The following is a 16,310-nucleotide window of genomic DNA, read 5'->3' as shown; positions in this document are numbered from 1 at the left end:
TGTGTGTGTGTGTGTGTGTGTGTGTGTGAGAGTGATTTAATTAATCTGATACTGATAATTTGCAAAAGGACACTACAGATATGCTGAATGCATCACTAGACAAAAATGGCTGGCAGGAGACAGTAACAAAAGTGAACATGACAGGATTTTTTAAATCCGTACGCAGCATTTCTTCAAGTGTCAGTAGGTAAATAATCCTTCTTCTAAATATCAGTCTTCATGTAAATGAATATGTCCATTTCACCCAGATGACATGTCTTCTCTAATGGTCAGGGAAAACTTTAGTTATTCTTCCTAGGACCCATAAGCCTCTTGGTGCAGTTGGATCCACTACTAAAGCAACATCTCCGCACTGGAAGTTCCTTCTTTTGGTGTTCGTCTTTTGGCGCTCTTGGAGTAGCGGTAAATATTCTAATGTCCAACATCTCCAGAAGAGGTTGGCCAAGTATTGAACCTGCCTCCAGCGGCATCTAGTGTAAAGGTCACTCTTATCAAATGTACCCAGTGGGAGAGTTGGCTCTGCCTTGAGCCATAAAAGATAATTTTGTGTGAGGGGATGCAAGTCTTGATGCTTCTCTCTCCATAGAATGTCTGGACCATGAAGCCATCTTTTGTTGTTCATGAGTTTGTCTACATTTTGGCCTCTTGTTGCATCATCAGCAGGGTTGGATTTTGAGTCATTGTATTTCCACTGAGATAACTCTGTTGTATCTCTTATTGCTGCAACTCGATTGGCCACAAATGTTTTGTATCTGGAGTGTTCGTTTGCTATGTACTTAAGTACAGATTGGCTGTCTGTCCAGAACATGGAATGGTCTAAATGCAGCTGCAAACTAGATCTCAACAGCTTGTCCACTTTTACAGCTAAAACTGCAGCAGCAAGTTCCAGCCTGGGGATTGTCATTCCTTTGAGAGGAGTCACACATCCTTTTCCCATGACAAAGGTAACATAGACCCTGTTGTGGTCATTCACAAGCTTTACATAACTTACAGTTCCATAGCCTTGGTCACTTGCATCTGCAAAGTGATGGAATTGTGCATATGACTAACCCAAATCCTTTAGGTTTAAAGCATCGTGGCACTTTGAAGTCTGAGATTTTAGTCAAGTCAGCTGCCCATTTTGACCACTGCTCACGAATGCTGAGGGGTACTTCTGCATCCCAACCCAACCTAGGTTCATTTTACAGAGCTCATGTAGCAAGAATTTGGCTGTTAGTGTAAAGGGGGTCAAGACACCAAGGGGGTTGTAGATTGAACAGACCGTTGACAACATTCCTCTTCTGGTGAGTAGTTGTGGTTTTGGCTGAACATTGAAAGTAAAGTTGTCACCACACCATTGCAGACCTAAGGCCCTTTCTGTTGGAAGTCTGTCTTTGTCTAGGTCGAGATCCATCGTCTCTTTGACTCTATCCTCCACATAAATGAAAGATAAAATTTCTCTGCTGTTCGTAGCCCATTCAAGTCAAGAAATGCATATGTTTGTTCAACTGTACTGCCTTTGTTTGATTTTACCTTTACAGGTACGATGGACATCAGACACTGTTCTTCACCGGCTCCAGTCTGACTGCATGTTTCTAGGGCCTTGGCCTGTGTTCTTCACCATGTTGGGCTCCTTGGCTGCTTCCTTATTTGTTTCCTGTTTTACCGGTCCTTTGTTCTACTCCACTTTTCCTATGTGCGGTACAGTGGGATGCGGCTTCTTGCAAATGGTACATGACTGATGCTGATTGCAGTCCTTGCTCATATGGCCTGTTAAGAGACAAGCAAAACAGATACCTCTTTCTTTCTTTCAAGAATGTGATCTTGTTGGTGTGACGTTTCTTTCTAAACCAAGAACAGCTTTCCAGTAGATGTTCTCCTCAGCAAAACAGACAGAATGGGTTATGTTGTACAGGTGACATGCTATTCCTCTGTTTGGGAGAAGTGTGGATAACATCAATGGTTGCTGCATTGGTCATGAAGCCTTTGTCATTGAATTTTGATTTCACAGATCTTGAGTGTTAGGGCCTTAGACCTTGTGCTCTTGGTGAGGGATCTTGTATATCACCAAAGATAGGATCTGTCAAGATTTTGACTTGTTTGCAATAAACTCAACTAAGGTTGTGAATGTGGCTCTGCAGTTTGTAGTTTCTTGAAAATTGCATACAACAGCTCTCCATCTCTCTCTCAACTTATAGAACAATTTACTGACCAACAATTTCAAATTAGAAGCCAGATTTTATTCATCCATGTAGGCAATTTCATTCATTGCATTCAAACAACCTCTGAGGTACAGAGCATATGATTTCAAGGTTTGGGAATCCTCAGATCGAATGGAGGACCATGATAATGTCTTATTAATGTATGCACTGGAGACTTGATACTCATTTCCAAAGTGCTCTTGGAGCAATTCTTTGGCCCATGCAAAGCCTAAATTTGCATCTAAGAAGTGACATGTCTTAACCAGTTCTCTGGACTGACCAGATGTATATTGTTCCAGATTGTACAATTTATCCTTTGCATGCTCAATTTTGCTCTTTATAATGTGTTTGTTGTATATTGGGGTAGCGATGATGTGAAGACGATGAAGAAATCTCCGCTGACACCGTCTTGATTGTATAATAGGTTTATTACAAAAAGTTCAGCATCAATACAAGAACTGTAGTCTGCTTGGAGAGAGATCCGGGGCCAATGTGAATCTCTTCTCTCGGGCAGGGAAAACGATACAACGATACAGCTTTTGTTTAAGAGCCGCCAATTTAACTTCTAGCGCGGCCTTCTCAGCTGCTGCTCGACTCAACGTGGAGGAGGTTGAGGACACCTTTGATCCACCATTGTCTGCTTTTCTTTCATGAGTTGCAGAAACACTTCTGGGTTTATCTCAACATCATCATCACCACTATTATCATCCTCATCTTTTTTGTGTTTAACTAGCCATGCATTCGCTTCTAGCACGAACGATTTATTAATCTTTCTTTTAGGTTGATACCACAACACATCATCAGATTTGCGTTCCTTCACCGACAATACATGCTAATACTCCTTATGACTAGCTTCGAATTCACCCAACAAGTCTTCATATCGTGATACATTTTCCATCACTTGTTTTACATTTGATGGATCAGTCATCAATTCTTTGATAAAGTTCATCTTGCGTGTAAGCAGTCCGAGTTTTATCTTTCTGCCATTACGCAAATCTTTTGCAGATTCAGTTTCCTCCAAATCAGTTTGCACATTCGTGCTTTCTGGCCTACTGGTTTCATCAGCGATTGTATAACAAAAAAGGGAAAAATCTAGGTATCCTTTCTGACAAAATATCACCGTTCTGTTGCAATTAGTCCAGCAATTAATCCAGTAAGGCAAATGAACAAGCAGTGCTTAAAACTTCCTTCTAGGAGCTTAAAGTCTGATCAAACTTGATTCAAAGACAATCCATAATTCAAACATAAAATATTATCTAACCAATTAATCAAATCTTCGGCTCCTAGAGCTTTTTGTCCAAGTATGCTTTTATTTTAACCTTTTAAAGTACAGAGGCCTACCGCAACTTCGGGCTTTGTTTGCTTTGGTTTTCCTTTGTTCCTTTGAGGCCTGTTCCTTTGATGCCTGTTCCATTGTAGTTTTGTAAAATAAATAAATCAATGTCAAAAAAGCTGAAGCTAAAGTGTACAAAGCAGCAGTGAGGCCTATCCCCAGCAAACAAAAGCAAGCACACACTCAAACAGCAAGGTCAGAAAGTTGTGTGCTTCCAGTCAGCTACACCTCCACCAGGTAACTCTCCTATTTATGGCCTTTTGACCTGCAGAGGGCACAATAGCTCAGGGAAACATAAACAAAGCAGTCATTAGAATAACTTCTTAAATAAATAGTGAAATGGCTCCTACATATATGTTGAATGATGATAGGTGAACAATGTGTATAAATGTTTGTGAGAGACACAGCTTTAATGAGCTGTTACTATGGAGACTGAACACAAATTTAAAATGTTTTCAGTCCTTTATAAGTTTGAGCTCAGGTTCAATGGCCCACAAAATAATTTGAATAATGCTATGTGAGTCATGCGACTTTTAGAATTTTACCTGAAAAGCAAGGATGACAGTTTGTATTTGTATTTGAAATTAATTCCAATTTGAATATTAACAGATCCAGCAACATTTTGGAAAACTGTCCATACACATCTTTCAGTTGCTAAAGAAGCATCTCCAACATGGGAAAGGTCAGTTTTAATTTTTTTTTTATCGTGTGTTGTTCTCCTACGCATTGTTTTTTCAGACTTTCAGGAGTCGGTATTATTTGTGCTGGTATTATAATGTGAAAACAGGTTTCTGTGAGACTTGTTCTAACTAAATCATACATAAAGCTCAAGTTTTTTTTCTCAAGCATGAGAACAATTTAGACCAACAGCTATTGATAAAAAACAATAATTCTCAAATCAATCCATTGTTTGAAGTTGAAATGGTTTTCAAATACATGTAATGACAACAAATTAATTTTTTTTTTATAGCTTGTCTTTAAGATATTGATTTTTATTTAATTTCTATCATTTATCATCTAACATTACTAAGTTAAGCCCAGTGTCCATGTGTCACTCACAATGATTTTCAGTGTGTATTGAATGTTATACTCACGTGACATGGAGCAGTAGTTTGATGATTGTTTTTCTTTTTTGTCTTCAAATTCATTAGAACTATGTGTGGATGCTTGTCCAGGAGCCAAACCCTAACCAGCCTGACAGCCTTAGGTGGATTCTGAAGATGGTCCCAACACTAACCCACAACAGTCCTAAACCCAAACCCTCACCCTGCTCCTCACCCTGCTCCTCATCTGGCTCCTCATCTGGCTCGTCATCTGGCTCCTCACCCAGCTCCTCACCCTGCTCCTCACACGGCGCCAGCCGTTTCAATGCAGACTGCCCCAGACCTACAAAAAGAAAAAACACCCTGCCATCTGAGACATCAGGTTCCGTGCCAAAGCAGGTGAATGGCCATAAAATATGGATTTTTGTTTAATTTCTATCATTTATCATCTAACATTACTAAGATAAGCCCAGTGTCCATGTGTCACTCACACTGATTTTCAGTGTGTATTGAATGTTATACTCACATGACATGGAGCAGTAGTTTGATGAATGTTTTGGTTTTTGTCTTCAAATTCATTAGAACTGTGTGAGGACGTCTGTCCAGGAGCCAAACCCCAACTGGCTTGACAGCCTGAGGCAGATTCTGAGGATGGTCCCAACACCAACCCACATCAGCAGCCCTAAACGCAAACCCTCACCCTGCTCCTCACCCAGCTCCTCACCCAGCTCCTCACCCTGCTCCTCACACGGCGCCAGCCATTTCAATACAGACTGCCCCAGGCCTACAAAAAGAAAAAAGACCCTGGCATCTGAGACATCAGGTTCCGTGCCAAAGCAGGTGAATGGCCATAAAATATGGATTTTTATTTAATTTCTATCATTTATCATCTAACATTACTAAGTTAAGCCCAGTGTCCATGTGTCACTCACACTGATTTTCAGTGTGTATTGAATGTTATACTCACATGACATGGAGCAGTAGTTTGATGAATGTTTTGGTTTTTGTCTTCAAATTCATTAGAACTATGTGAGGACATCTGTCCAGGAGCCAAACCCCAACTGGCTTGACAGCCTGAGGCAGATTCTGAGGATGGTCCCAACACTAACCCACATCAGCACCCCTGAACCCAAACCCTCACCCTGCTCCTCACCCAGCTCCTCACCCTGCTCCTCATCTTGCTCCTCACCCTGCTCCTCAATTGGCTCCTCATCTGGCTCCTCATCCAGCTCCTCATGTAGCTGCTCATCTGGCTACTCATCCAGCTCCTCATCCAGCTCCTCATGTAGCTGCTCGTGTAGCTGCTCATCCAGCTCCTCATCCAGCTCCTCATGTAGCTGCTCATGTAGCTGCTCATCCGGCTACTCATCCAGCTCCTCATGTAGCTGCTCGTGTAGCTGCTCATCTGGCTACTCATCCAGCTCCTCATGTAGCTGCTCGTGTAGATTCTCATCTGGCTACTCATCCAGCTCCTCATGTAGCTGCTCGTGTAGCTGCTCATCTGGCTACTCATCCAGCTCCTCATGTAGCTGCTCGTGTAGCTGCTCATCTGGCTACTCATCCAGCTCCTCATGTAGCTGCTCATGTAGCTGCTCATCTGGCTACTCATCAAGCTCCTCATGTAGCTGCTCATGTAGCTGCTCATCTGGCTACTCATCCAGCTCCTCATGTAGCTGCTCATGTAGCTGCTCATCTGGCTACTCATCCAGCTCCTCATGTAGCTGCTCGTGTAGCTGCTCATCTGGCTACTCATCCAGCTCCTAATGTAGCTGCTAATGTAGCTGCTCATCTGGCTACTCATCCAGCTCCTAATGTAGCTGCTAATGTAGCTGCTCATCTGGCTACTCATCCAGCTCCTCATGTAGCTGCTCATCTGGCTACTCATCAAGCTCCTCATCCAGCTCCTCATGTAGCTGCTCATGTAGATGCTCATGTAGATGCTCATGTAGATGCTCATGTAGATGCTCATCCGGCACCAGCAGTTTCAATGCAGACTGCCCCAGACCTACAAAAAGAAAAAACACCCTGCCATCTGAGACATCAGGTTCCGTGCCAAAGCAGGTGAATGGCCATAAGATATTGATTTTTATTTAATTTCTATCATTTATCATCTAACATTACTAAGTTAAGCCCAGTGTCCATGTGTCACTCACACTGATTTTCAGTGTGTATTGAATGTTATACTCACATGACATGGAGCAGTAGTTTGATGAATGTTTTGGTTTTGTCTTCAAATTCATTAGAACTGTGTGAGGACATCTGTCCAGGAGCCAAACCCCAACTGGCCTGACAGCCTGAGGCAGATTCTGAGGATGGTCCCAACACTAACCCACATCAGCAGCCCTAAACGCAAACCCTCACCCTGCTCCTCACCCTGCTTCTGACCCTGCTCCTCAACTGGCTTCTCATCTGGCTCCTCATCCAGCTCCTCATTTAGCTCCTCATCAGGCTCCTCATCCAGCTCCTCATCTAGCTGCTCATCTGGCTCGTTGCTCTGTGGTTTATGCCAGTGAAGTTTTAGTCTACATGCATTTGTTTTACAGACTCATATGAGGTCACAATGACCTGTGACCTCTGAAATCTAATCTCATAAATTGGTCAAATTTTAGAGACTTGAGAAATTGATGAACATGTTTTGTGAGGCCACTGTGACCTTTGACCTTTTAACACCTAAGATCCAACCAGTCATTCCGTGAGTCTAAGTGAACATTTGTGCCATATTAAAAAAACATTTTTCATCAAGGAGTTTCTTCCATTCCTTCTTTTCACTTTCATAATTTCCAAAAGTGTACAAGAGCCAGGATCAATAGATAAACAGGTTACAAGCTTGCAAGGACACTGAGTCAATCATATCCCCGATCCCCTCCATACACCCCAAACACCCAGGTAGACAACACAACCTAAAAAAAAAAAAATGAAATAATAATGATCCAATAATAATAATGAGCGACAAATATAAATAATTGCAGAAATGTATCTATAATTTAAGTAGAATGCTCATTATGTCCATTATTTATCAACTCTATAAATGTTTTCTCACATAGTAATTGTGATCAAAGGTCTTGAAAGATATATCCATGGTTGTATTTCTCCAGGTTAAATCTCTCTAATGGCAAAAATTCTGATATTTGATCCAAAAACAGCTTAAAAATTGGAGGAGATTCATTTTTCCAAAGTAAAAGTATGCTTTTATTTTTCAAATTATGCTATCATAATCAAATATCTGCATTTTTTACATGCATTTTTTTATTATCTTATCTAAATGGACCAGGCATTTTATTTAAAAAAATATATAAACAAGGGTTAAAGTCAAATTCTATCTCCAAAACGGATTTGGTGAAAGAATTAATGTCTGTTTTATTAGACTTTAAAAACAAATCAGCTCTTTTTTGTTGTTTACGTTATTGTGTAATACAGAAGCAGTCTATGCCACCAACAATGGGGATTGCCATCATATCATTGCTGTCCAAACCTGAGAAAGATAATTTGGATGCCTTTGAGTTTGCTCAATCATGATTATAAACCTTTTGCAAAAATATTAGCAAAAATTCCATTCAGTAATATGAGGAGGCTCCTGCAAATTGTTACATGTGCCCAGCTCTCTCCAGCATCCAGTGGTAGCAGTATCGCTGGATTTATTTTTATTATTTCTGAACCACAGAGATCTATATAATGCATTTAAAATGAACTCGGTGGCACTGTGGCTGACTTGATCCACCGGTGTGATCTGCGGAAGCCTGTAGTGGTGGAGTCAGACACTTTCTACTTCTCGTAGCATCAGTGAGCCAAGAATATTGGTAGATCTTGCAGAATTGGCTTTTTCAAACAACCCAATTGATAATTGAACAAAACATACAGACTGAAAACAAACAGTCAAACAGAAATGTACCTAAACTAAGCAACTTCAATAAATCTGGACCAACAAGCAAATTAAAACTACAGAAATGAGCAAAACAGACAAACAAAGGCAAACCTAACAAAAGCAGAAGAGAACAACAGGTAACCATCACCAGGGACAAGCAAAAAGGGAGAACTGAGCCAGCTGATCTTCTTGTAGGGGGATATCTCGAACATGCTTGTCACAGTGCTCCTTCCACCGGACAGCTGCAGCTTCTAGATGCCTGGTTGCACTCTCAAAAGCCTGACGTAGCCAAGTCTGGTGTTCCACGATCCAATCATGGTTGTGGCCAGCTACAGGTTCCTGCACTCTGCCCAAAAGAAAGTCATGAACCTGTGTCCCTTTAGGTTTCTTTTCATCAAATAATTTTTTTGATTTACATTATATCCTGGGGTGCAGGGCCCCAGGTGGCGTTGTTGGTCCCTAAGTTATTGTTACCTCCTTAGTTATTTCGTCCTCTCCCCTTAATTCATTTAAAACGACTCCGCTCCTTGCCACACAAAGAACACAATGAATAACAAAGGTGAACTTTCTCTCAGCTGAAAATTATAACTAGAATGTAAAGGGAACATGTGTAAATACACTGATCACCTAACTGTCAGAAGGAGATGACATTCATTGCATCTGCTTAAGAGAAAGATAAACAGAGATAAAAAGGTTCTTCTTTATTAATCACCACATTAGAAATACAAAAAGACAAAATTCAGATGAAAAAACATAACTCAAAGACAAACAGATATACACTGCCAGTGTTAACATAGCTCCAATATATATTTATTATATATTTTTATATTTAATAACAAGGTAGATATTGTTCTTATATAGTAATTTTTTTGGAGCAGCATGTGACCTGTTGATGTTGACATCTCTGGATGAAGTCGGACACATTTATAAGAGCACGCAATGTGTTAGGACCAGCATGCATCACGTTAAGTCAGCGCTGCAAAGAGCTGCATAAAGTCCAACGCTCCTCCTGTACTGTTAATCTCTCTGAGTGATCATCAAGACAAAAAATGATTACACCATTTCCCATTCACCTAATGGCTGCCGGAAGAACTACAATCTGTGAAAACAAATCACATGACCAGAGCGTCATCCCTTCCCATCGCCCCCCTCTGCGCCCAGCATCATCCCGGGTCTGTGCTGTGTGTGTGCGCCTTTAAGAGCCGTGTAGCCCGCTGCTCTCTGCACTAAACCTCCATCGCTGCTCGGCGAGAACCAGACACAGATAAAGAGGCAGAAACCACACGGTGCCAACATGTCCGCCAGCTCCGCTTTCAACGACGACAAGGGAGGCTCGTCCAGCGTCGGGGAGCCGGAGTATGGACACGACCCAGCGAGCGGAGGGATTTTCTCCTCCGACTACAAAAGGTAGGGAGCCACAGTCCTCATCTGTCATAGTGTGGGGGGTTGTAGAGGGGCAGCTTATGGCGGGGGAGGTGCACATAACATACACAGGAAGTGTATGTTACTGCCAGTGAAGGAGATAACACACAATTGCTGTGAAAACACACCTCACAGAAGTGTGTGTGTCAGCAGGCCTGGGGTTTAAAGCGACCTCTTCTGCGCGGTGGTGGATGTGTCTCCGTGATTTGAGCTCGTGGTGTGTGGTAGAGGCCTGGTGCTGGAGCCGCACACACACATGTGTGTTTTGTGTGTCTCTATGTGAGGTGTGTGTGTTCAGAACGTCAGTGTTCGTGTCATGTTGTTGCTGAGCTGAGGTGTGAGAGGCCCGAGTGACCGAGGGGAGCCCAGGCCTCAGCTGCAGCTTTTCAGCACCACCCCTGCTGGACAGCGACAGCAGCTCCGCGCCAGGACCTCCACACTGACTCCTTCACACTGACTCCATCATACTGACTCCTTCACACTGACTCCTCCACACTGACTCCATCATACTGACTCCTTCACACTGACTCCTTCACACTGACTCCATCATACTGACTCCTTCACACTGAATCCTTCACACTGACTCCTTCACACTGGCTCCTTCACACTGACTCCTCCACACTGACTCCTCCACACTGACTCCTCCACACTGACTCCTTCTCCTTCATACTGACTCCTTCACACTGACTCCTTCACGCTGACTCCTTCTCCTTCATACTGACTCCTTCACACTGACTCCTTCACGCTGACTCCTTCTCCTTCACACTGACTCCTCCACACTGACTCCTTCACACTGACTCCTTCTCCTTCATACTGACTCCTTCACACTGACTCCTTCACACTGACTCCTCCACACTGACTCCTTCACACTGACTCCTCCACACTGACTCCTTCTCCTTCATACTGACTCCTTCACATTGACTCCATCACACAGACTCCTCCACACTGACTCCATCACACTGGCTCCTCCACACTGACTCCTCCACACTGACTCCTCCACACTGGCTCCTCCACACTGACTTCCTCACACTGACTCCCTCAGACTGGCTCCTCTACACTGACTCCTCCACACTGACTCCTCCACACTGGCTCCTCCACACTGGCTCCAGCACACTGACTCCTTCACACTGACTCCCCCATACTGACCCCTCAACACAAGTTCCATCACACTGACTCCTCCACACTGACTCCTCCACACTGACTCCTTCACACTGACTCCTCCACACTGACTCATCAATGCTGGCTGCACCATATTTTCATATATCCAGATATATCCTCATTATTGAATCATCTGCCAAATATTTTGTTCATGTGAGGATAAATAGTTTGGTCTTTTTATTGTTGATACCAATGTTGATATTTGGGACTTTGAAAAATCGAATATATTATGTGATATTTTTACATGAACACATGATATAATCATCCATCTCCATACGGATCCCTCCTATATGTGAACAAGACAAACTGAGTGAGAAAAATCTATTTGATTAAAGGAAGGGTTGGTAATTCGTTTCTAAAACACTTTTTGTCTTATTTGTTGACATTTAATTCACCTCCTGAAAGCCATCACACAAAAAAGTTAGAAAACAAGGAAGAATAAGTTTGTGTCTGTGGCTGCAGGACTGTAATAAACATCGTCAGATCACTTTCTGTTGTGAGGTGTACTGGCCAACACCTGCTGCTTTATTCATCCAAACACAAAACAAACTGCATCATCAGTTTTCTCAGATTGGAGTCAGTCACAGTAAAGTCAGGCGTCCCACGCATAGGATATTATCCTCAGTTTGATAGAAAGAATAAATATTTCTCCGAAAGCAAAAATAATGATGCTCTTTGGAATAAGTTATCAGGTACATTTTACTTTGCCTTATTGTTTTTGTAGTTACCCTTACAGAGATGTGGAGAGGTGTAGACTTCACTTTAACTGATTTTGTTGAACTATGTCCAAAAAACAAGGATGGGATGTGTAAATGGGATGTTTCCAGTTAGATTATAAAGGACATATTTAGTTTATAGAACACAGGGAAGCATTTATTGTTTATTTATCATTAATATGTGAATCAATTATGGGTGTTGAAAGGATACAGCTGGGTAAAACTGATCATTATTTACTTTATATACTGGCAACAGTGACTCAAGCCCATCAATACGTTAGTGTCTCAAAAGTCAGTTATTTATGTATATATTTATCTTTCATTCTTAGTCAGAAAGAACAATAAATGCAATAAATACAGTGTGGGCCTGAATCATAAAGCTAAGTAAGGATTAGGCACAAACACACACAGAATCCTGAGAAGAGGTTTAATCAGGCATGTTCAGGCGACTGATAATGCAGATGTAGTGAATTTTAACGTGGTTTTCACAATGGGACTGCACGGCCTTGGTAGAGGTATGCGCTCTACTGTGATGTGAAGTGGTCACATCTATTACTTTTACATAATAATAAAAATATAAATCTGTAACAGTGAATTTTTGAGAAAATGTATCAGCAATTATTTGGCTATTCTTTTATAAAATGATAAGCAGTAGAGATAATGGATGGATGGATCTTTCACTATTATTGCATGTCTTGTATGTTAGGCGTGACGTCTGTTCTCTGCATGTATGTCCCTCTGGTAACACATGTGAGTCACAGCTTTCTACCCTGACTGTTGCTCTGCAGCGTATTTTGGTCAAGCAGCAGCATCACCAGCTCTGATAACAAGCTTCACAATTTAACAGTGCTGCATCACCGTACTTCACCAGCAGAGGGAACTGAGTCTCTATAGATGGCAGCTTTGTGGAAGTGAACTATGACCTCAGGGATTTGGCAGAGGAGGAGTTTGCCTTGAGGCTGTTTGGCAAACATCATAAACTCTACACGATTCAGCCTTAGTGATTATTTCAAGCTCAGGCTGAGTGTTAATGTGCAGACTTGTGTTTGCAGAAGTAGATGTCTCCTGCACTGAAACAACTGTTTAACCAGTTCGTCTGCAAACATCAGGATGAAAGCGCTGACCCGACCTTGGCTTTCATCTCCTTGGAAACACGGCAGGTGTGAAATGCATCAGTCTCTGTGTGTTAGTACCCAGAGCAAAAATACACACTACTTTCCTGCCCTCATCCTTCAGCAGGAAATGACTATTGTAAGTTTAACAGTGCTGGTGATCGATGCTACTGTCTGGTGCAGAGATTTAATATTGATGTGTGGCCTGTTTTATATTGTTCTGCCTCACACTTATCAATGTCAGATTCAGTGTGAATTTATATGTTACGTGTTAACAGTTCTCAGCTCATGTTTCTGTGAGATCTGTGGGTTTTGGAAGTTGCTTTGTTGTTTAAATGTGAACTTTACATTGTTATTAATTACACCATACTACCTTTAAATATATATTTAATATGATAATCATATATAATAATCCTTTCGTCTCTGAGAATGAAAATGAGATGAGGAGCTTAAAGACCGGAAACAATAGGAAATGTCTGGCTCCATTCAGAGGACACAAAATCTGTCTATCAGCACCTCTGAGCTGATGTGACATGTTGCATCTTGTTTGTTTAACAAAAACGTGGTTGTTTAACAGCCAAAGCATTTTTTGGTTTTGTGCAGTTTCTACCTGAGTGGTATGATATCATCTTGGCAAGACCGCAAAAGAGTTTGTGTTTTCATCTCAGTTTCTCTGTTAGTCCGCTCGATTACTCAAAAATTACTGAAATATAAGATACTCAGACATATAGTTTATTTTCTCCATTTTCCTGCAGTGTGATCGATGTTGACACCTTTTGATCATGACGAGCATGTGAAAGCAAAAGATGCAAGACGAGCTCAATATTCTCATGGATGACACCATGCTGATGTCATCCTCACTCACTAAATAGAGATTTGACCAGAGTGAGTTTATCAGATTGAGGGGATGGAAATAGATGTTTATGTTTACCTTGGCATTTGTTAGTCTGTTCGTTAGTGACAGATTTTCACTAAGCATGTAGGGATGTGGTATGGATCAGAAAAGAAGCCTTTAAATTTAGCTGAGGATCTTTCTTTGACATTGCCTGATATGATGTTCACTGCTTGCTGCTCATATTAAGATGTGCACAGGCTCAACCAGTAAATGTCGCCACTATCCAAGAAACCAAGAATACTTGCAAAAGAAAGCATCTCACTCCGTCAATGAGGTTATGTTGTCATCTGCGTTAGTTTGTTAGCAGGGCAACGCAAAAGCTTCTAGTACGATTTTCATGACATTTTATAGAGGGGTGGCACATGACGCAAGAAAGACCCATTTCATTTTGGTGTTGATCACATCCAGGAATTTCTTTGTTACTTTCTTTAACATTGTGAGATTTGGCTATTTTGTTTTTACTTGATTTCTAAGAGAAATTCATGGATCTCGATGAAAAATTCAGGCATGTTTTAGGACCTTTGTGCAATTTGGTGCAGATCTAAAAAACTAAATAAATCTGTATGTGAATTCAAATGTGGTTTATATGGGAACTAATGGGCCTCGGCAGAGGTATGTACTCTCTGGCCTTTATGAGAACCAAGACATCCAAAGCTTCCGATCACAATTCTTTTTTCTGAAACAGCTAAAATCTTATGGGTCAACAAATCCTAACTGCATTGCTACAGATCACGGGGACAGCGTATGTGGATTGAGGTCCAGGGAAGTTATTTTGGTTTGAGCCTAACAGAAATGAGTGGGACAGAGAGCGAGAGTGAGAGAGAGAGAGAGAGAGAGATGTCCTCATCACGACACTGCCAAGAAAGCTGAGTCATGTAAGATGAGAAAGAAGAAGGCAGGTCCCTGAATGTTAAAAATTAATAATAAGAGTGACAATTTTTAAAGCTAATGAGCCAGAGGAGTGAGAAATATTTAGAAACATGTGTCTGGAATCAGCACAGGTTTGAAGCCAGGTAAAGAAAGCTGCGGTAGAGTGACACTGAACATGAATGAAAGGGAGCAGGACTTTAACTGGTTAACGCGAGGAGGCGGAGAAAAGAAGACAAGCGGAATTAATGGGGTGATAACGTGGCAAAAGATAGGAGAGGCTGTTTGTCACTGGTGGACAGCTCAGATGCGTACATGTAGACACACTGTGTGTACACACTGGGAGGCAGAGAGAGAGAGAGACTGGTGCAGCAACAGGAAGCACATGAGCAGCAGGAGGAGTCGGGAGCGGAGAGGCTTGACGGCGAATAAAACTCCACGCCCCACTCTGCCAAGCATCCATTTACCGAGGAGCTGATGTGTGCTGCTTCACTGGATGCATTCAGACTCAGCAGTAACAGAAGGAAAAAACCCTTCAGTGCCGTGGCACTCTGGATGAGGATTACAGCACGCAGGAGTCGTCTCATGAACACCCACTGGAGCATTTCTGAAGAGGTTTGTTGCATCATTCTGAGCAGAATCTTTCACGTCGGATATTTATAAGCTCAGAGGGAAGGTGAATTTATAACAGAATCTAAGTGGAGCTGCTGACAACTGTGTGAAACCTGGCTGGGGAGGATCTGGAGAGTTTCACACTGATAAACACCAGGAAGGAGCAACACAAGGAAACTGCAGTCTTTCCACTTTATCCACCCAGGATTCTACAGGTTGCTCTGGCACGTTGGGTTCAGACTTAAGTTTCGAACATGACCACCATGCAGAAGCTGCTGCAGCTGCCGGTGAACGCCGTGAACATGGTGAAGACGGTGCAGAGCCAGGTCCAGGGAGGCCAGGAGGAGGACAAGAGTCCGGTGCTGACCCCTGACGGTGTCCAGCAAGCGTGGTACAGCGCCCTCCAGCCTGACGAGCTGCGCCACCTCCGATCTGGAGGCACAGGTGGTGGAGGAGGAGACCAGGAGGAGCGAGCAGTACTGGAGGAAGGTGGTGGCGGCAGCAGTTTCCAAAGTCAACCTTTGCGGTAGGATCCAGGAGAACCACACCTGTTCAACACAGTTGTATTTCAGTGCATTTACCTGCTGTGTTTCCACAAGATAACATGATGTCAACCGGACGATGAAATTAAAATACTGAAATAACAGAATGATAGAGTTCTGATAGAGTAAGTTAGCAGATCCTAACCTGGGATTAGCTAATACCCCACCAAAGTCAATCAACGTATTTGAAAAAATATATATATATTTGACTATAATCCAATATTTGCAACTATTAAGATAAGATATTGTTATTTAGTTGAACTGTGAAGAGACCGTACTTCATTGTAAAAGTTGGGGATGATGAGTATAAAACCGTATTGTGCACGGATCAAAAGTGTGGACAGGAAGAAGTTAAATAGAAGTCATGGCTGCTGCTTTGTCTATTGAAGTGGCAGATATTTACTCAATCAACTAGTTCTTTGATTTATAAAATCTCATAAAACTGTGCCCACATTGTCCCTCTTACATTTTGACTTCCTATTGTGTCAAAACCTCAAATTTAAAGACCAGGGACGAGCAGAAAGTCCTCACACTATGATAATATTCTTCATTTGAGCTGAAATCATAG

At 42.0% G+C, this 16,310-nt stretch overlaps 2 protein-coding genes across 16 annotated transcripts in view; both read left to right on the top strand.

The window, feature by feature from the left end:
* The first annotated feature begins 3,343 nt into the window (after window positions 1-3,343).
* On the top strand, window positions 3,344-7,305 carry LOC109624120 (serine-rich adhesin for platelets-like). The gene is made up of 6 exons (XM_069528987.1): window positions 3,344-3,750; window positions 4,123-4,195; window positions 4,665-4,955; window positions 5,139-5,396; window positions 5,580-6,617; window positions 6,800-7,305. The coding sequence occupies exons 2-5, from the start codon at window positions 4,187-4,189 to the stop codon at window positions 6,318-6,320; spliced, it is 1,299 nt and encodes a 432-aa protein (XP_069385088.1). The 5' UTR covers window positions 3,344-3,750; window positions 4,123-4,186; the 3' UTR covers window positions 6,321-6,617; window positions 6,800-7,305.
* Window positions 7,306-9,570: 2,265 nt separating this feature from the next.
* The window catches only part of LOC109624660 (adaptor related protein complex 3 subunit beta 2), a 45,687-nt gene continuing 38,947 nt past the window's right edge, over window positions 9,571-16,310 (top strand). For 7 of the 15 annotated variants that reach the window (XM_069528504.1, XM_069528499.1, XM_069528502.1 and 4 more), the window contains exon 1: window positions 15,309-15,726. In XM_069528504.1, the coding sequence (XP_069384605.1) occupies window positions 15,455-15,726 (272 nt within the window). In that variant the 5' untranslated portion in view covers window positions 15,309-15,454. Of the gene's footprint in view, window positions 9,826-14,892; window positions 15,727-16,310 lie in introns of those variants that run through there. The other 8 variants (XM_069528510.1, XM_069528509.1, XM_069528507.1 and 5 more) reach the window with 4 other exon arrangements.

The sequence above is a fragment of the Paralichthys olivaceus genome, chromosome 7, assembly GCF_024713975.1.
Source record: "Paralichthys olivaceus isolate ysfri-2021 chromosome 7, ASM2471397v2, whole genome shotgun sequence".
Lineage (NCBI taxonomy): Eukaryota > Metazoa > Chordata > Actinopteri > Pleuronectiformes > Paralichthyidae > Paralichthys > Paralichthys olivaceus.
Note: the sequence above shows the minus strand (reverse complement) of the source record. Positions and strands in the feature narration are given on the sequence as shown.